The 22,346-nt window shown below is 37.7% G+C and overlaps 1 protein-coding gene across 6 annotated transcripts in view; it reads left to right on the top strand.

The window, feature by feature from the left end:
- The window catches only part of LOC114139297 (teneurin-3), a 187,966-nt gene that overhangs the window by 61,182 nt on the left and 104,438 nt on the right, over nt 1-22,346 (top strand). For all 6 annotated transcript variants that reach the window (XM_028009148.1, XM_028009152.1, XM_028009151.1 and 3 more), the window contains exon 4: nt 13,755-13,980. In XM_028009148.1, coding sequence (XP_027864949.1) covers nt 13,755-13,980 — 226 coding nt within the window. The remainder of the gene's footprint in view (nt 1-13,754; nt 13,981-22,346) is intronic.

Genomic DNA, 22,346 nt, shown 5'->3' with positions numbered 1-22,346 from the left:
TTTTCTCAGTGGGCTTTAGAGTGTGTTTTCAATGCGCGCGTGCATGGAGTGTAACACGTGCTTGCACACGTAAAGTTCATCACTCACGTCCCGTTGAGGTTATTGACATCTTCAGCATGAGCCGCCCCACCACTCTAATGCACAAGTTGGTAAGCAGTATGAGGAAAAACCAATGATTTGTCCCATTATTATTCTTGTCCCATGCTCTGCTCAGTGGCCAGGAGTAATGCAACAGTGGGATATCAATTCATAGCCTTAGCCCCAGGAAAGCTCTTTGGAAAGCAGAGGGATTTTCAGCCTGTGTGCTATAGCTCTAACTCTCGAGCCAGACGCTGCAAGAAATGTTGGTTTAAAGAATTATATCTGGACAAGTTGGAAGCAGCCCGTTATGGGAGAGATAACATGGCTCAGCTTGCATTGTTTGCCCATGAAAGTTCATTAGATAAACAGACTTAGATGACAGGGCATTAATTATTAAAGGCTGAGCTAATGTGTGCGGTTTAAGGTAGCACCACATATTTATCATTTCTTAATTCCAGCATATTACATTTAAAGAAATGCATTTTTATTTTTGCAGTATTAAGATACAGGGATATTTTTTTTTACATCCCAGACAGCATTAGAAATGTTTATGTTGAGCTGAATACACTTTTGCATTTTGTCACATTTTTGTTACCTGGTAACAGAATTATTCAACCAGTTGAAGAAATGAGCTCTATTTATGTGTAAGATGATTAAAGTTTTTTTTTATATATATTTTGGTCACAATCTTTCCACAATCCTTTGGACATTTTCTTGAGGTTTTAGGTGACATGCCAACACAAAGTAGTGCATAATTTTTAAGGGGTATGAAAATGATTCATCCTGCAGAGGGAACTCATTCTAGCCAATCTGCAATCTCGTCCTTTTAGTCACTACCCACTGTTTTGTCTTGGTCACTCAAATAAAGCATTGTAGAGTCAGAGGTGGGTAGTGTGGCCAAAAACTGCACTCAAGAAAAAGTAGTTGAAGTTTCATGTTTTTATTGAAAGACATTCATTTGGAAAAATGTTTACCTGATTTTCTTATTTTGTAATTATAACAAAATAACAAAACAATTAGTTTTGCTTTGGTCCTTAAAACACCAAAATTTCCACATAACTTTACATTTTGTCAAACATACATTATCAAACATTAGTTGTTTGATAATGTAACTTTTAAATATTAAATACTTGTTGCTTCTTTGATCAGTAGCCTTTTAACCAAATACTTTTTGAATAATTTCTTGGACAGCTACTTTTTACTTTTACTTGAGTAAAAATATGTAAAAGAATAACACAAACTGCAGGTCTGTGTCTGTGAAGCCTGTTCTTCATTCATTGAAGTTGCTGACAGAGGGTAGAGAATCCAGACATTTTACTCGAGTAAGAGCAGCGATACTTCATAATAAAATTACTCAAGTAAAAATAAAAAGTACAGCGTATTGAACATACTCCTAAAAGTAAATTTTTCCTAAAATGTTGCTGAAGTAAATGTAATTGAGTAAATATATCTACATATGCAGCTCTGCATGAAGCTGTTGTAGTGATTAATTGACAATTCTTTTTTAGATTTTTGTCAAACTGAATGTTTACTTATTTGCAAGCAACAGGTGTTCCCCCTAATGTGCATTTAGCGAAAACGATTCAATAAAATCTGTGATTCTCTTGCTGTGCCTCTGTTGAGCCTGGTCTTAATGAAAAAGACACACAGCACTAGTAATAAACTGAATAATGTATAACTCTATTTGAGGTTTTTGGCTCCTCACAAAGATATCAAGTTCTGGAGAATGTTGTGTTCTGTTTTGTGAAAGACACACACAGAGAAAACCTCCTCCTCAAATGTTCTCACAATGGAGGTGAAAATTAGTCCTCTCTGCAAGTGGAGTGCATCCAGTTGAGAACAATATGCTAACAATTAATCAGGAAAAGATATGCTTTCCCCGTTTTTAGATGGATAGTACTTTCTTTGTCTGGCTTCCCCATAAAACTGAGCGATTTGCACAGGAAATGCAATTACAGCAACCGCTGGAAAAGACCGCCACTACAGCCATAAGTGTTTTTTGTTTTTTTGTCCTCAAACCATTTTCTCAAGTGATTGGGGAAGTGAGCTGTAAATGAATAGGGAGGCATATGAATAGTTCTCAGAATGCACATCACCCCCACCGGATGATGGAGGGGTGATGTAAAATATAAAAAGCATAGAGAACATGCTTTTTTGTGCACTTACTGTTGCAGGTTTGTTGCCGCGGTCAGAGAAGTGACTCAAACCTGTGCAGAACTACATGGTGCAGCTCTGTTGTTGTTTCTGACCTTCTGAGATGCACTGCAGTTGAAAATAAATTGCAAAGCTTGTGAATGTTTAAAAGCTTCCCTGCGCCAGCCTGGACCACCCTAACAAGGGTTTCACATTGGCCCCATCAACCATTCACCATCACAACTACTGGCTGTTAGAGCGGCTGCTCAAACACCCGCAGTCATACAGATAGTGAGCGAATGGCTACGTTCCGGGCCAGTTTAGTTCAAACATGCAGCAGATTCACAACAAAGGGATCAGCAGAGACATTTGTATAATAGCATGTCTCCCAGTGTCCTCAGGTTTCCTTGTCGTTTGATGCATTGCAGCTTACTCTCATCTTAATCTTCCTTCAAGATCAGAAAGGATGATGCAGGGGAATATTGATTTTCAATGTGAGAGGAAGTGGCACGTTGCTGCTGATGTAGTTATTAAAAAAGCACATTAAATATGTAAACAAACTGTCAGGCTTGGAATTTGTTGCCTGCATGAATGATGCAACGTGGGCTGAAACTGAGATTGCCAATGGGAAAGGTTCATTTGTTTCCTAATGTACTGAGAAATAGCAATGATGCTAATGTAGAATGCTCTTAAAGCTGGTTTATTCTGTATTTTATATTAACAAATTTGATAACTGGCGTATGTGTACAAAGTTACTTCTTGTGAAGGCCAGAATTCAAATAAATAGTTTTATGTCTTTGTTTTGCTTTATATGGAACACACAGCATTCATCATAGTTCTCACTCAACTATCTTCTTTAACAATTGTCTTTAAATTCTCTCTTTTTTCACACCTTTATAATAAAAAACATGTTAGGATTTAAAATGTCTCTGATCGTCTCCTGAAAAACTCGACATTTAACCTTTTGAATTATTTCCAGCCTGGTTTATTCCTGAAATATAATTATTTTCATGCTCAGGATTGACTCTTTTGTTAGGGGAACCAAAGAAAATGTTCTGTAGTGTACGCTGGTGTACAGACACATACAAATTTAATGGCACTCTCGGTAAATATGTATAAAAATCATTTAAGCGAATTAATCTTTTATTGCTGTGCTCTCATGCTGAACATTTTAGAAAATCCAACCTTTTATTTTAGTGCAGTAATTCAGCAGAGTAAAATATAAAAAATATATTTTCTTTTAGTCAATGATGGCATAGTTACTGGTACTATGACATCAGGCTTCAACTGGAAAGTCTTTTCATCAAAACAGTTCACGGCAGTGAAGGACAGGAGCTTCTCCTCCAGCAGGAATTGCAGTCGTGTGCTTCAACATTTCCCGTGGCTGAACGTGCAGAAAGAGGGATTTTTGACCATTACCAAGCCTGACATTATCTTTGACCAAGCTCTCCGGATCGGGGCTTCCCACGTCTAGTTTTTGAGAGCTACTATATTCTGCAGCTTTTTGATGCATCCTCTCTCTCACACCTGAATAAAATGAATGGCTCTTTACAAGGCCTCTGCGGAGCTGAGTACTGGACCTGGGCACCTCAGTTCTAGACTGTGCAGCGTTCTCTGTTGTTCAGCTCAGACAGTCTGTGGGATTGGGATGGAAGGAAAGCCGAGTTTTGTTCAACTCTTTCAGTGTTGATTAGAGGTCATGTTTTGGATCTTCTTTCTGTCAAAAGACAAAATAGTGGACCATGTTCAGCTTCCTGCTAAACTACCAATTTGCATATAATATAGACTGGTTCTTCAAGGAGTTCCTGATGACATGAATATGATTTCCTGGGCCTTTGGAAGAGAAACAGCTCCACATTCTCTCCAGTAGTTCTCCACCATACATTGTATATATTCAGCTTTTGTTTTAAGGCAAATCCACCTGGAATATAAATTGAATACGCTTAAAGTGCATAGTCCTAGTTAAAGTCCCAGTAGAGTTCAGCAATCTCAACGTTTATATTTGTGATGGTAGGAAAGATGAAGCTTTTTAATGGTATCACTCCCAAGCAGCCAGTTGGCCTTAAGCTAGTGTCCAAAGATTGTTAAAGGAAGCCTGTTATTTTTGGCTAAATTTTATAAGTACAGTTTCCGTTCTGCCTAAAAGGAAGTGGCTTAAATAATGGACCTAAGTGTTACATCATATTTCTAGCGAAACAGAATGTTCTTGATTACAAATTAAAGGTTCCTAAAACCTTTGATCAACATAAAACAGTAAAGGATACATAAATTTTCAAAATGCTTCAGTTACATTCTTTCAAAGCAACTGCAAGTGCTGCCAATAATGATTAAAAAATACTTCATGTTATTTTCTTCCCACTGAATAATGATTTTCAGTTGGACATTATGGTGCTGCAATAAAAGAGCATTTTAGTTTCAGGCCAAGAAATTTGTCTTCAGTTCTAGCATGTCACTTTGCAGGGCTGTGGGCGGGGGGGCTGGTGTTTTTCTGCATTGGTCAGAAAAATGACCAGCTAAGCAAATTTAGAGAACCCAATTAGTTTTTAATTGAGTGAGGAATCCGGAGTACCCGGAGAGAATAAGTGAAGCACGGGGAGAACATTTTCCTATTGTTACTGAAAAAGTAAAATTGCGACTTTGGTTCTGATTTTAGTTGGATCACACTAGAACAAAACTTTAGAAAGCATGCGAGTTGTGGTAGGTTTTAGAAGATACGCTGCCTTCAACACAGCTAGCTTCCCATCAAGGTGTGTGTAAGATCTGCTGGAAAATCAAAGAAGCCAAAGCTGTCCACACATGAATAAATAGAACTAAGTGTTTTGTCAGCAGACTAATTGTCAAAGCAGCTTTTGAGAAGGGATGTAATTGCTATGTAATCGGAGAAGTGACAGAGAGAATGGCTAAGCAGTCATCATCTGTATGTTGATCTGCCATCTGTAGTAGTGATTGGAGGAGGGTGAGGCTGCAGGGTGCGGGGAGATAAGCAGCAATTGTTTTACAGTGTATTTTCAAAGGTTTCAGCTCTTCAGAGATATTCTTACAAACTACATTTTAAATGTGCAGAAACCTAGTTTGTGCCGACGAGTGTACATTTCTTTAGGACCAAATAATGTATGGGAAGCAGAAAAATCTTTTTCATATACTTTTATATATTGCAATGATTATGTAATATTTGAAACATTGGTTACGTCCTGGTTCCTCTTCTCAGAAACAGCTTAAAAGAAATATCTGTCTTTGATCACATAGAGAGTCAGAGGAAGAGCGGGCAGGGCTGTGAGAGTGGTGCAGATTTTTCTCCAGCTGGAAGTAAGATAGAATTCAAACAGCTTCTGCTTCTTATTTCTCCCAAAACCCCATGTCCCTGAAATTTCCAACAGTCTCTGCTAGAAAATAACCCCCAAACTCACCCTGGGCAAGTTTTTTTTCTGATTGGTCTGATTCCCAGATTCCACCAGGTCTGGCCTCCACCTATACCTTCAGGACTTCTTAGGAGGAAGCCTCTGTGTCTTACTGCTGAATTTTAAAGTTGGAGTCTGCAAAAAAAGTCTCTGGGCTGACTTGGAAACTAAATAAAAAAATAAATAAAAATACTTTTAAGTATCTGTCATGTAAGTTCAAGTTGTCATTATTATATAAAAAAACATCCTCACTCCAAATACCATGTTTTCCTGTGTTCTCACATCTTTCGTTTGCACTGTAAAACACAACAAAAACAGAGCAACAGTAATAATTGCATTTTTAGTCAAAAGACATTTCCTAAGTCTGTCTTCAGTAGCTTTGAAAAAGATAAAGCGGAGTGCAGTTTCATTATAACCGCTTCATAATCCTGTTTACAGAATGAAAAATAATGACAGTGTTTAGTATGAAGCAGTGGAAGCTGGAGTTCATTTGCCTGTCTTGCATTATGATTGTGTGCAATAATCTGGAAAAATAAGGTTGTAGAGAGAGCAAAAGATAAATATGTCTACTAAAGAAATTCATTAAAAATGAGGAAAAAACTGAAGAAAAAAAACATGAGATAAATATTTATTTGAAATACAAATAGTCAGGTTCTTAAATTGACAGAAAAGAAGGGCTAGTTGATTAAAGCTCAAACTAGATTTTATAATGCTGCCAAAATGTTTTTCAGAAAAGCATATAAAAATAAAAGATAACCCCAAAACATTATTACTATGTCTATTATGCAGTTAAAGATAAACGTAGTGAATAGTTTTCAATGACTTCTAATAAATTACACCTCACAGCTTTCCACTGAAAGCTGAGATAATTATCGCCACATTTGGATATTTTACTTGGAAAAAAAAAAAAAATGATTTCTCCCAAGTTAGGTCAGGTTTATCTGTAGAGCAGCTATAAAAGTATAATACAGTAACCAATTATTAAACACCAACAAAAAATACATTCTGTCAAAATCCATCATCATCAAGCAAATGTACATTAAACATATTGATCAATGCTCCAGTTATCATGAATCAAAGCCAGCTCAAAGGTTTTTACCCTTGATTTAAAGGAACTCAGGGTTTTAGCAGTTTTGCAGTTTTCTGCAAGTTTGTTCCAGATGAAAGGAGAATAAAAACAGAATTCTGGTTCTGTTAATGCAAAGCTTAGATTTTGAGTCTCCAGATTTAAAACATGGATTTAATATATGGACACTGTATAGCCTTTATTAGAATATGACTTCATGGCAATGGGAAGCACTGTTGCCTTGCAGCAAGAATATCCTGGGTTGTTTCTGCATGGAGTTTGCATTTGCATTTGCATGCATGAGTTCTCTCCAGGTACTCCAGCTTCCTCCCACAGATACATGATTATTAGGTAAATTAATCTCTCTAAGCTGTCTTTATGAATGTGCGTGTGCATGGTTGTCTTTCCTGTGTGAACTGGTGACCTGGTTTCTCATCCAATGACTGCTGGAAATGGGACCCAGCACCTTGTGGCCCTGCATAGATAAATGGGTATAAGCGATTGATGGATATTGGAATGTACATTTAAAATAAAAGACTGGTTCAGATTTCCCTCAATATCTATATATTTTTCAATTTCAACTTTTAAGGATAGAGGTGCTGGCTCATTTCGTGGATATTTTTGGTATTGCCCTGTAAAATGTAAATACTGTGAGATGTTATTGAAAAGCAGTGGCGTCTCTAGGTTCTGTGATCTGTTTTGATTGAATTCTTCTGATCCACACATACAGCAATTTTCCTATTGATGAAGGGCAATCTAGTCAAAGCAAATGCCCTTTCAATTCCATTAGCAGTTGCATCAGTCTCTTAATGGAGAGTAAAATGGCACAAGACCTTTGTGCAGTACTTACACAATGAATATGAAAAGACTTTCACGAAGGCTGCCAAGCTTTGGTGAGTGCAAAGCGGCTTTTAATTGTGTCCTGACTGTGTTTTGGAACATTATGCGCTGCCTTCAAGGCTTGTCAATTTTATAATCGAAAAAATATATTTTCAAAGCAGCCAGCAATGTGCAAATCTAATTTCCCCTTAAAAAATATCTGCACTAAAAATGGCAACAAGTGTTTAAGACACATGGAGCATTGAGAAGCCAGCTTTAGAGCAGCATCAGCCTCTAACACAGTGATGTGAGATGCACTAAAAAACAAACCCACGTGAGATAAATTGCATTTTCTGACAATTCTACAATCAAGTGCATTTTTCCATTAACACCAGTGTCATAAATCTGTACTAAGATCTCGTACATCTGAAATCAGAGTACTAAAACAAAGTTAATTTCTAGGTGCTGTTAATGAAAAAATTTCAGATGCTCCATAAAGCAACAGCTTTGATAAGACGGGGAAGCATCATTAAGCCGGGAATGAGTCTGTCATTTCAGTCTTGGCATGCAGTATTAATCACAAAGGTCCTTTTTAAAGTATGTTACTGATGGAGATGATGACAAGCTGACGTTGAGGAATTATGCAAAGGAGGCATCCGTCTTGATCTGATTTCAAAGCAAAGCTCAATAAACCTCACAGCTGTTTCATCTGCCTTCCCAGTTTGCACATTAAGGGCCAGCTTAATTCTCTCAGTCTTGATGGAAAACAATGCCAAGCTTTCCTAAAAGACTCATTTTTTGTGTGCCTATTTCTGAAAAAGGACAGTCTGACATAATGTATGCTTGCCACTGGGTAATGTGAATTAAAGTGGCAAAAGCCCACATTTATCATGGCCTGCCCCAGTGGCTTTCAGACATCCAACTCTTGCAGTGAAGTACACAGAGAATGAGCACTGCTAGTGCCACATTTTCCCTTTGAGTTACCTGGAATCACATTGAGCTTCTCACTTACAGGTTTTCATCATAGCGAGACCCTGTGCTGAGTAGAAAACTGTTTGTCAGAAATTGGATTCAAACCTACACCTTAAATTGGAGACCAGAAACCATGGCGCCTGACATCACTCAGACAGGCTGTTACCTACTGTGTGCAGGGAAATTGAGTACATGAACGAAATACATGGTGTTACGACCCGTACCTTTAAAAGAATCGTGTCCACCATATAGGCAAAAGGCCTAAATTAAACAGATGAATAGTTGAAGGGCAGAACATGAATATGCAATTAAAATGTTGACTGTGATATTAAACATGTGAAGTATGTATATGAATGATATAATCCTTAAAGCCACAGAATGTTTGCATAATGTATTACTGAAACTCCATGAGGAGCAATGATTTACATTTAAAAGCTTAAAAGGGCAAAACTTGCTGCTCAGTCAGATCTTAAAGCCGGAGGTTCTGATGTGCAGGATGATAAGTTATGTTCTGGTGCATTTAGCCCAAAATGGAGCCATCTTTTTATATTCTTAAAGCTTTTTGTTCACATTCAAAGCAGTTATGAGTATGATACCACAAACATTCAAAGAGAAAATCTAAAATACCATCTGCTACTTACCAAAAATGGCTGCAAATATTTGTATATAATCGTTTGTACTTATTTTAGTTCCTCTAAAGTTTACATATTTGTGTGTTGCGTCAATATGCTGCGTGTTTGAAAAGCACATTCAGGTTCCTTGTTTGTGCAAACAATCTTAAGCAATAAGCTGATTCTTGACCAAGATTGGCCAAGAACTTTATAACTGTAAATTATTACAGTTATAATGGGATGTGTACCATTTAACATTTTCGTTTGATGGGAAAAAAAGTGTTAATGGCATAATCTGCCAGGGAAGCTACTATTTTTTTTATCAATACTTAGGAATTATTTACTTAAAACATGCTCCTGTATGTTCCTGAAAAGACACCTGTAAATTAGTTTTGTCTGATTTCAGAGGTACTATGACATTTGCACTAGAAACTATTGTTTTTGCAGTATACCAAGGATAAGTTAAAGAGAAAGATTAGAGTTTTTAGTGCTGCTTTGCGTATCTGTGCATACAGTACTTTCTGAGAAGTCACACTCCTCCAACATTATCGTGAGATTAAACGCTCAGATTTACTGCATGTCACATCTCACTCTTTGGAAGGTTTATTGTGTGTTTAGAACCTGGTTTTCAGTTTGTGTCCTCAGCAACAAAACAGCTTATTTCATGCAACAGTTTAAGACTTTTAGCATCTCAGTTCATCATAAAGTGTCTCACAGTGAAAGCCTTCACGCTCCATTCCCATCAAACATAATGCACCTGTGATGCAAACTCTGTTTTTTGTAGTGGCTCTGAGGCTTGGCTGCACTGCAGTTTCAGGCTCCCGGGGCCACAGCAGACAAAACAAGGACAATCAAGATGCTGAGATCGATATGTAAACACTGAGATGAATGGATACAGTTTTGTTCAATATCTACCATGTATCTTTATTTGTAATGGCTTATGGGAATGTAGGCTGTTTTCAGGGACTTTTTATTGAATATGTTGGTGTGAAAAGGAAAAGAATAAATACCAGAGTTTCATAAAGAAAAGAATTTTAATTGAATTTTGAATGGATGAGCACATTTTTCTCATAACAAAACACTTTCTACATGTCAGTATCCACCCTTACCTTAATTTTCTTTATTTTCGTTAACCACTTTCTATAACACAGTTCAATTTTCCATCTCTGTTCCTGACTGTTGTATGAAAAATGTTGCAGCTGGAAGTGAAGCTGAGCACATGGGTGCTGCAGGCTCCTGCAGCGCCATACGGCCTGGAGGAAAAAGAAGAAGCAGCCAGAGTTGGTAGATAACTTCCATTTCCATCAGCCTACTAAGCATTTTTCTAATAGGGCTCCCATCTCACCCAGGAGCTGAGTGGATGTCTAGTATTCCTTATCACCAAGTCATGGCACTCTTATATTTTTCAAATGCCAGCACTGCAACTGATCTCTGGTAATTCATGCTTAATTTAGATATCAGCATTGGCTTTGAACACGGTGGCGTGGGGTGCTGAAGGGATCATGTTTGATTGGGTTTGATAAAACTCTAATCACAGTTCACAAAAAGGAGGGAAAAATAACAACCTTCATTTGCTTCTGATGATTTTGCTTTTATGGAATTTATGGCCCCATGCTGCTGCTGTGTAATTGCAGTCAGGACGTAATTAATCTTTGATTGGCCTTCTGCACTAGAGCTGTGGATTCTTGTTACTCCCGTTTCTGACTAGCAATCTATTCCTCCCTGGGTCTGCAAGGACGAATATACATGTGGTGCTGTGCAAAAAAGTCTTAACCACTGGAACCTTTCTTATTTTGTTGGGATTTTATTATGTAGACCCAGACAAAGCAGTTCATATAGAAGAAAATGTATGCATTGTCTTCAGGTTTTTCACAGGTATGTAAAGTGTATGACATTTCCTTTTTTCCCTGAAAAATTCAAAGCAACCAGTTGTCTTCGGAAGTCTTCTGATTAATAAACATAGTTCAGTTGTGAATAATTTAAATCCAGAATAGGATGTTTTGTGAAGGCCTCACAGGTTTAAGAGAGAACATTATTGAACAAACAAGCATCTTGGAGGTAAAGGAACACAGGAGACAGTTCAGACAGAAATCATTAAACAACTTCCCAAACTCTGAAATCCTCACAGATCTCTGTTCAGTCCATGATCTGAACAGACATGGACATCCAGCTAAACCAATAGGCTGGGCAGGGTCACAGAAACTATAGTGACTGTGGAGGAGCTGCAGGGATGTGCGCTCAGGTGGAGGAATCTGCCAAGAGGGCAATTATTAGTGTTGCAGTCTCCTTTATGAAACAGTGGAAAGAAGAAAGTCACTGTAAAATAAGACGTTCTCTTTTAGATTTTACCAAAATGAAACCAAAACTGTTTGTCTGATACGGAAAGTGCTACAGGGCTGATCTACAAAAGATTAGCACATACAAGATCAACTGCAAACTCAATAGCATTTCCAAACCTGACCTGTAAGCAACATGCAAATAGGATTGTGTCAGCATATGCAAAACATATGCAGATCATCAGAAAGTGCAAAATACTGGGAGGAGTTTATGTAAATGCAAATTCTTGCCACCCAAAATGCGCAGAAATGTCTGTGGTCATTGTGACAAGCAGGAAACATAGATACAATAACAGAAGACACTGTTTGTCAAATATTTGGAACAATTGAAGAATATAAAATAATAAAAAAATCAGTTAAAAATATCCTCCAGCTATGTCGATTTCAGGTGCAGGATTACGGAATAATTCCAGCACATCGTAACTTCATGGCCTCAGACTGTTATGTTTTGATGCTCTGCAGGAGTGCATCTGTATTACCTACAAAAGGCGACACAGATAATTATTATTTGCTGCATGTTCCACAAATTGTGCTTGTAAAATCTGTCTGTATGGAACAGATTAAAGAAACCAGTTAAATACAGTAATCTAGAGCTTTGTTTTGATTAATGTTTTTACTGTGTGCCACACTGTATGCTTATTTAAATGAAATGCATTATTATTATTATCATTATTTTATTATGACTTTCTACTTCATTCTTTTTTATTGACACTCCATTCTCTGATACACTCAGAGACAACAGCCAGGAGCACAGAAAAAAAAATCCTCATTTAAAGAAGCAGTCTGCACCTCTTCTGCACATACATCTTTTTTTTTTGTTCACGCAATTTAGCGCTCCTTATTTGTAAATCGGGCCCTATGTTTGAAGAAAAACATTGCATATTACTCTGAATACCATGGTGAAACAAGTTGTTGGCAGCATCATGCTGTGGGGATGCTCTTCCTCAGTCAGCACAGGGAATCTCTTTAGAATTGCATCTTTGGATGTTTTATAAAATTTCATAAAAACTTGTAGAAGTTTCTTCTTTCAATGTGATAAAATAAGCAGTTTCAGGAGGTTTGAATACTTTAACAGTTCAACGTCTAAAAAGCCTTTTTACTCAATACAGCTACAGTATAAATTACTCAGACAATATAGTATAATTGTCAGAAACTATTTCCACTCCACTGCTTCTCATGCTACGTTTTCTGTCCTCCTATATTAAACATTAGAAGGGAGTCCATATTGGTACTAATTGGTTGCCCGTACAGAAGCCTGAAGGTTTTTCCCTCTAAGCAGTGGAAATGATTGCCTTGCTCCGACTGGCATTCATGTTTCCTTCTAGCTGTGTGGTACCAAACGGCTCATTTGCCTCCACTGAACAGCTCGTTTCATGCACAGAAGGGCACTCTGAAAAGCCGAGGCGCGCACACACACACCCCCCTTACACACCCCGACACAAACTGCACGGCCATTAAAGGACCCCATTCAAAAACAATGGCTTGTGTCCTTTCAGTGAGTCGCTCTGTGCAGCTGGCTGCACAGAGCGGATTTTTGGTCTTTGCAGACACACACAGACGCAGATACACACCTGCGGAAGCAAAGGTTAAATCATGCGCTGACCTTCAGTGTACATATTTGCTGTAAATCTAAACTCCTTTAGGCTTTGTAAAAATTCAGGCTGTCAATGCAAAAACAACAGAAGCTCCTTAAAACGGCACAGCTCCGGGCTTTCTCAATATTCTCCAAGCCTCTGTAAGGCAGGAAAGATGATACCCATTTGGGGCTCATTGGAGCAAATCAGAATTGTCAGCACTGTGGGTTTTTACCTTTTAAACAGGGAAGATGGATAGATAATCACCACATGCCATTCTGGGGGCCAATTACACAGCTTTGTGTGAAATTGGAAAACCTGTTCTTTCAGAGCCCTAATGGATGTTCTGGTCATTAGTTATTTGAGAGTCTTCTCTGGCTGTAATCAAACGTGAAGCATTGCGTTAAGCGCCCATAAAGGAACAGCTGCCTCTCTAAGTGACCTTCTGTTTAAGAGAACCCAACTGTCAGCCGTGTGGTGTTTTGTGACAATTATTATGTGTGTCTTCATAAAAACAGCCTCTTTTTTTGCGGTGGTTGCATCTCATCTTTATGTCTTGCTCTTGGTTATATTTGCTTTTCTTGGTCTGTTAAGTTGCCATAAGCCTGTCATGTAGTGTATAGAAGGTATGCAACCATCTGTCGTTTCTCAACTCTTTTAGCATATTCAATCAAAACAAATGCATAGTTTTTCCTTCTATTTTGATTTACCTAAGGAATATGTTAACTGATATTCTCTTGTCGCTCTCTCATGTTTCTGTCTAGGTGACAATCTGACTAGTCAACAGGCCCCGCCTCCCATCCCACCTGCCCCGCCCCCACATAAGCAGCACCCGTCCATCACCTCCCTGAGCCGCAGCTCACTGGCCAACCAGCGGAGCCCGAGTCCACCACCCACAGCCGGCCTGGCGGCTGACTTGCAGAGCACGGCGGAATGCGTCCAGCTGCAGGACAGCTGGGTGCTGGGCAGCAATGTGGCCCTGGAGAGCAGGTGGGTGACCCGCAGCGACCACCAGCACAATCTGATGTCAAATTCACTGATTCAGAAAGCAGAATGATGCCCAACAGATGAACTGAAGCAAGCTTTAAGTGTAATAAATGTCTTTTCTCCCAACTCTGTTTCAGTCAGTGCCCCCAAAACCCATCCTATCAAATCTTATAGGATTTTAATTAAACCCTTTGGGAGAAAAAGACTCACTTATAACTTTGTTTTACTGCTTTACTCTAATTTTATAGTCTGGCTCACTTTATAAGCCTTAAATCTCTAACCAGCAGCATGTTTGATGTGTTTCTGAAACACCAGATAATTTCTTATATTTCTAATAATTTTAGTGATGAGTCGTGACTAAACCGACAATTTGCTTTTGTCATCTGAAATAATTCAAAGTAACAACCAAGCCTTAAAGTACGGAAGAAAATGGACTGAACATCATCTTCTTGATAGACAGCACCCTCTTTGTAGTCACTGTGCTTTTTGTTTTTTTACTTTAAGAAATGTGGATACAACACATTCTCAGACAGATGATGTTGGTCATTTATAGTAGAAGGAATTAACAGGATCATTCTCATGATTTGAAATATCTATGAAAGACTTCTGTACATATCTTTTGCTCATCAGAAGACATTTAACCCAAATAACCTCTATTATAGCAGACAAATACAGCACTCAGTGCAATTGTGTTCAATATAAACACATTTCACTTGTTTATAATTAATTTGATTAAATCTTTTTAGAAGGCCAAATGTTAAAAAGTAAGTTTTAAGAAGCTTTCCTTAATTTTGTCTATACGTTTTTTTACTTGACAACTCCTCAGTTCAAAGCAAAGCTTCTTTTAACATCAAATTGTTTTTTTCAGCCTTCTTTATAGCATCATTTAGCATAGTTGTTTTCTGTTTCAGCATCCATAAACACTTCTCTTTAGTTTTCACCCTGTGAAAGCTTATAATGTACAGCCAGGGCTCCCAGTTTATCAGATATATTTCATGTCTCTTTCTTTCTCTCTCTCAGCCAAAGCAGAAATAAACTGCTGTAAATAAGTCATTCATGATTTATGCTCATAATTTTGTACTTCTAAAAGTAGCATGCATGGACAGTTTTGCAGCAATTGAGTCAATCTCAGACATAGCTGGATGTGGAAAGTGCAATCAGAAATAAGAATGAACATCCGTCTCGTTACAACTTCAATCATCAAAGTATTTCTTTTGGATTTTAAAAGATAGGCAGACTTCCAAGATGTGGAAGGAGAATTCCCTTTGATGCCCTTAAATAACATGCAGTACTACCTATTCTCTTCAGAAGTCAGCTAATGGGTAAGAGTGTAAATACATCTTGTGAAAGGAACTGCAGCCAAGAGGCTGACAACAACTCTGGGGGCCTTGGCTCACCACAAATCTGACTTTTAAGATTGGTGGTTCACAAGAAGTGTGCTCAGATGAGATTAAAAAAAAACTTTTTTTTTACCTTAATAAAATGCTTTGTATGAGGAAAAATAGTTCTGCACTTTAAACCGATCACCCCTTCTAAATGGTTATACATGGTGGTGGCAGCATCATTGTTTTTGCTCAGTATGGACAAGGAAGCAGGCAGGACAATGATTGATGGTAAATCATTTAAATATAGTTCAGTGCTCTAAGAGAAACCTGTTAGAGTTTGTAAAAGACTAGAGACTAAGACAGAACTTTAGAAATGACCCTAAACATAGCCTAGTCAAAGTTCAGACCAAGCCTCAATGAAGAATTTGTTGCAAGACTTGCTTTCTATCAAATATGTTGAAGTTTGAGCTGTTTTACAAAGTAGGATGAACAAAAAACACTAAAACCCAAAAGACGTGAGGCTACAGTGGACCTCTGCCTATATTTGCAGTTCAGTGTTTGTGGCTTCATCTCTTTCTGGATTTTCTGTAACTTAAAATCAATTGCAAAAAATGTGCCTATCTGCAGATTTACCCATCTCTAAAAGATTAGGAAAAAATCAGCTTGGGAAGCTGAAATCCCTGAACACAAAGCTTCTTGACACACTATTGGGTGCCATTTGCAAAGCAGCCAATCCCGGAGCACTGCTCATTTTCAATGGCACTGTAGATAAGACTGTAGATAATTAATACTGTAGAGCTAGTGCAAAGACAATTTCCACTGTACGTATTAATGTATATTAAGGTATATGTGTGGTTTGAACTATTATAATAACAGTTACAAGAATCTAAAGTACTTTAAATTGAATCAAAGAGCCTCACTGGAAAACATTTTCTAATTGTCTGAATATGACTGAATTCTTTTTTCGCTTTGTTTGCTGATTTGTGTTGGTCTGTAGCATAAAATTATAATACAATTTGCAGTTTCTGACTGTAACATAAAAAAGATTAGGTAGGTAAGAGTACTTATGCAAACCACTGCAAATGCTTTTGGCAGATCTGCAGTGGTTTGTGTTTTGACCACTGGATTAAAGCATCTTAAACTCAATTTGTAGTAAATAACATATAACTAGAATAATGACTCCTTTAGCCTCTTTTAAGCTGGCAGCTTGTGTGTTATGTTTTAGCAACATGAACATTTAAACCAATCTCAGAAACTACGCAGCACTACCTCACAGTTCTTGTATTAAAAGCCTTTCCATTAGTTTGTGGCAAATAGGCTCAAATTGTATTAAAAGGGATGGATGCTTTCAGCTGGTGGGTTGTGGAACGCACAAAAAGCAACGCCCATCCTTTATAGCTGATGATTTTATTAATGTTTTAGTGTCACTCCTCCAAACTGGAGGGGGCATTGAAATGATAAATCACTTTGGGATTTAAAATATTTAGGGATGGCTTATTTTTAAGCCAATTTTAAGGAGCAGTTCTCATCAAGTTAAACTATTACACCACAAATTGGGCATGACATATTATAGCTCCTGCTGCGTTTGATTAATGACCACAGTGTTCACTGATTTTTCTGCTTTTTTGTAATCACCTGCACTTAAGGGCTGATTACTAGACATAAGACCAGCTCACAGTGAGAAGGAGAGTTCATGATTAGTGTGAAGTATGGAAACAGCAGAGAGCTTGCCAGTTGAAATCAAAGAGTCTATAGCTTAACGAGAATCTAGGTAAGCGGATTTTGTCTTATATCACAATCTGCTGTGCAAGATTCTATTTAGTATCTCAGCCAAGTTGTTTCTCCTGAAATATTAGATATATCTCTCCTAATCGGCAAGCTTAAAATATCTTGGCTAATGAAGTGCGGAGCATGGCGCTCTGACTAAGAAATAGCCTCGACTAGATGGATTCCAGCCCGATGTTTCCCTGCCAAGGGGTATGCACCCTTTTCATGATTGTAAACTTTAACTGGAGCAGCACAAAGCCAACTTCTTAAGATCTGATGGAATCAGCTGGGATGTGTGGTGACAGTTTTGCTTTTCCAGGAAGATACTGTAATTGAATACTAACCGTCCAGTGACCTTGAGCTGTCTTAGCTGTATCGACAAAACAATATGTACACACCTATCATCAGCCGAGGCATAAATCACTATCACCATGGTGGACTCTAAATCAAGTGCTTGTCAGTGGGTGGGAACCGAGGGCTGCTGCGAACCAACAGGGCCAAAAGGGAAGACCTGGTTCAGAACATAATTACAGATGTCATGAAAACCACCGGGTTGGGAAATGTAAACAGAAGTTCAAGAATGTACTCATTAGGCTGCCCTCAGGGGGTTTGGGGCAGCAAAGTCCAGGCAACAGCATCTGTGTGTAGAGGATAGCTGCAGGTACCTTGGGGAGGTGAATCTCATTTCGGTCTCCAAGAGTGACACAGACTTTATTTCTCAGGCAGCTCTGCAGACCTGCTCATGTGTGCACACGGTAAATTATTCCGTACAAGGGATTTGATTAAAAAAGTGTCAAGAATGAATCACAATGTTATGATCTTGCCTAATATATTTCCTGTGATATGACGACCCCATTGAAAATAAAACACTCATTTGACAGCTTTAACTACTTTTACAGCAATTAGCAGTAATGAAATATGTGTGTGTAACCTCCCCAAGAAGTGTTGGTCTTCAAAGCCCGAGTGCGCTAATTTGACTTGGTACCAGCTAGCTTTCAGTGTTCTTTGAAAGAGTGACAAATTCTGCACTGTTTTACCACTGATCATTATTTTATGGTGATTGATAAAAGTCACTAATCTTGCTGTCAGGCAGCTTCTAACATAAATTTGGCTTATTTTCTCTCTAGAGGTACACCCAGTAGCTCAGGAAAAGTTGAACAAAACAAACATCGACTTCCACACATGCATCTAACAGGGATTTAGTGATCCATGCAGGTTACTACTAGAGACAATATCAGGTTCATAAGAGTGAGAATGCAGCTGTTTAGCAAAACATCTTGTTCTTTTCATCAATCTCCAGACATATTTTAAAGAATCTGTAATAAGTGTACCCATCTGTACATTTTGGTTCTTTTGTTTTCCTCCTCTAAAGAGGTCTTAATACAAAGAAAGCATTGGAAAAGCTTCTTTTTATTTTTTCACAAATAAAGCTTTAATGAATCTCAAGCTGTGTTTTAAACTATCTATTAGGAATGTCACAGTGTAAAATTTTATTATGATGATTATTGTGTGCAGACTCATCACGGTTATTAATATTCACACAGTTTTGTTAAAATGGGTTTAAATATGATAAAAGGATTATTAGACAATGGAGTTATGATAAAAGTGCTAATATTTAAATTTTCATGTCTGAGAAAAAAATATCAACAATTACAACAATTTAATCTCTTCTATATGTGCAAAATTATAATCTAAATTCTTTAAACTAGTGATTGTAATACAATAGAGATTTCATTGTTGGAAATAATAAGAAGGATTTCAACAGTTGAATGTAAATCTGTTATGATAGTGATCAGCTGTTGTGCATTGTGGTTGTTTCTGGTGTTTTTCTTGCTATGTCTTACAAAATCAGCAAACTTATGAACTACCTTTTAAAAAATGACATCACAGACAGATTACAACATATATGGATCTTGTGTTTTTAGAATATTAATACAGTAACACTAACCAGCAGAAATGTTATCATAAAAATCATTAAACAGGTCATAGTTTCATCTCAAATCTCTTTGTAGTTTTGTCTAATTCAGGTTTGCTGCGTCTAGAATTACATCATCATGGCGCATCTGGTGAAATAAATAATTCGCATGCGCAAGATTAATTTATGAATACAGCTAAAACTGCCTAACTCAAGTTGTATCCAAGCAGTCAATTGTGAAGGCAATATTGTACATAATAGACACATGTGTTCAATATAATGTTCAGCTCAAGACAAAGTATTTTGAATTTTAAACTTGAGAAGTTGAAATCTAGATTCCTTAAAAGTTTGAAATGGTGCTTAAATTCAACTCAGATAAGCTAAGAGTTAGCAGCTAGCAGCTAACAGCCAGCTGAGGCCACACAGCTGATAAATCATTTGTCATCTTTTTTATTCATTTATTTACAGATTCTTTTGCAGATTTCTCAAGATGGTATACAAATAAGAAAGGTGACGGTTAGGTCAACCAAACAATGAACTGAAGAATTACTTCCTTTGTAAAAGTCTGAAACGTGAAACCATCGGGAAGAAAATAAAGCACTTATTTTCATATCAGAGGCTTAAAAAAAGGATCAAGATGGGTCAAAAAGCATGATCTGAATCCCATTCTGAGAGCAACTGCATAGCGTTACTTTAATGAGAAATATGATTGTGTCTACATATGGCAATCTGCAGTCCTACTTTCTGATATGAACTTGATATAATTCCATGAAATGAATCTAAATTAAGTTTTATTCTTTTTATTTTGAAACCAGTGAGTCTGAGAAGTAACATTAGGCTGAGCAGCGATTCTGCTTGATATTGCCAACCACTGAGGAGACATTCAGATGTAAAAAAGGAAGGAGCACATTTAATTCACCCTGCAGGTTTCTCTTACTCACCACTCAGCTTCACCGAAATAGTTTTTTGTGATGTTTTCAATTAGATATTCCATTGAATTTCTTTGTATAATGAAGTGCCATGCCTTTGTCTGTCTCCCTAGAGACCAATGCACATACGGGGCAATTACTCTCCAGCAGTACTTAATCCTTTGTTTTTAAATAGTTTATACGAGTGGGAGTGAAATTCGTATTTTTAATGCCATTATCTTGTAAGAGAGAAGCTCCAGAGTCTATGTGCTGCACTGAATAAATTAAGGTGTGCATCTGCTGCTACATTTGAATGTCCTTTGGAGCCCATTTCAACATTTTCTGCTCCTAAATTCAATGAGATTCAAATATGGCCGTCGTTATGATATTTCAGAATCAGTTCTTGAAGGCCTTGTGAGCCACACGCTGCCGTTATAAATGTACTGTCAATCCTCATTGGATTCACATGTCAAAGGAGTCCTGCGGTGAAATGAAATTATGTCTCAGCTCTAAAATCATCGCACTCCACAGTGTCCCACAGACAGTTCATTTTCCTGATGGAGAATGTGCTGGGATTGTTCTCGAGGGTGAGAAAAACTGGGAGTGGTAATTCAAGTACGTGGGATTTGCTCTGTGTCTGTGCGTAGGGGTGGACATAAGTGTGTGGTACGCACATGTAAATCATGACTCAGTCACGCTCCACATAAGAGGGGGGAAATTGAACTTTTTTTTCTGCAGTGTATGTCCACTCACTGTGTCATGATTGCACCAGGACTGATTAGTCATGTGTGAGATACCAGCCAACTGGCCCTCTGGAGCTGAGAGGAGCTCAAAGTGTTTGCTGGTTAACGGCCAATGTGGATGGTAGAGTAGACAAAGTAGTAATCCTCAAGATGTAGTTTTTTTGTATGTGTTTGCCTTCTTATTTATTTTTGCCAACATCTTTAGTGCCAAGCAAACACGTCTCTGCCACTTTCAGAGTTCTGCGACATTTTCTATTTATTGTAGTCAGCTTTAGAAACTGTTACTGCTGCTGTTGACGCTGCATATCATCTACAGATATAAATTATTTAGCTACAATTTGAAACGGTATAAAGATTTTTAAAACTCAGTGTGGGGTAATATAAATAATTATTCATATAAACAGTTATTACACGTTATAATGGAATCGTCCCCACCACAGCTGTGTCTAAAAATTACTCCAAGGCATAATTGTGCTAGAATTAGACTCCCAAGTTTGACTAAAAATATTCATGATGCATAACATCATGAACACTGATGGATACATGCTGGCAAATGTTAGTGGGTAGATTCCATTAGGCAGTAAGTGAGAATGTTGTAGAAAAAGTTCTTGTTTGAGAAGCAGGAAAAACAGGCAACTGTAAAGATTTGAGCGAGAATGAGAAGGAGCCAGATTCTGTTGGGAAGAGGATCGAGGCAGCGCATCTCCACAACTGTGGTTGTTGTGGAACGTACTCAGTCTGCAGAGGTCAGACTAGCGCAAGAAGTACGAAGAATGAACAGTGTACACGTTGAAATACATCATACTTTGTAGCTTGTTGTCAAATACATGCTCGCCATTGTATGCAGTCAAGAGCACCAACCAAAGGGAAGTGAGCACCAGGACTGAACCACAGAGCAGTGGACGAAGTTGGCCTTTATCGATCCAGCGGAGCATCTATGGGACGTGCTGGACAAACAAGTCCAACCCATGGAGGCTCAAACCCCCAGCTCACAGGATTTAGAGGATCTGTGGCATCTTGGCATCAGATTCCCCAGGACACGTTCAGTCTTTTAGTGGAGTCCATGCATTCACATGTATGGAGCAAATAGAGCAACTAATTTTTTACAACATTTTGTAAACTTTTTTTATTCCTTCAAGTTTGGACCCCAAAAATCTGATCATTTGCTGCAGCCATAAATTATGTCCGTTTTTAATAAATAAAAGTCATCACTGTACAATAAGGTTCCCCTTGTCCATGGCTAATAAATAGTTGATATTTATATTTTTAATGAATTCAAAACCACTTTATGAATCAGTTTTTATAATACATTAATTGAGGATGAGAACGAGACAAAACTGACTCGTTTCTTTCCAAATGGTGACCTAATCTGTTCATTTAGGAGTTGCTCAATTAATAGTTTCAGAATACATTCCTACATTGTATGCATGTTTAGCATTAATAAGTATTATTCTTTAGTCTTTACTATTGTACTTTATCACTGCATTATAAAAAATTACAATTATCAAAATTGTAAAATTGCAAAGCTACCTATGTCAGGGTAACAATGCAGTCTGAAATGTTTAGTTTAACAATTCCACTGTTAAACTGATATGAAATGAAATTTATCAGTTTTGACTCTTTATTGCCTTTAGTCAATGTATTATACATTCCCATTAACGATTTATTAAAGTGCTTGCAGCTTAATTAACAGTATATCTAAAATCTATTT

Source organism: Xiphophorus couchianus, chromosome 23 (assembly GCF_001444195.1).
Source record: "Xiphophorus couchianus chromosome 23, X_couchianus-1.0, whole genome shotgun sequence".
NCBI classification, from domain to species: Eukaryota; Metazoa; Chordata; class Actinopteri; order Cyprinodontiformes; family Poeciliidae; genus Xiphophorus; species Xiphophorus couchianus.
The sequence above is the reverse complement of the archived record's forward strand: the minus strand, read 5'-3'. Positions and strand labels throughout refer to the sequence as shown.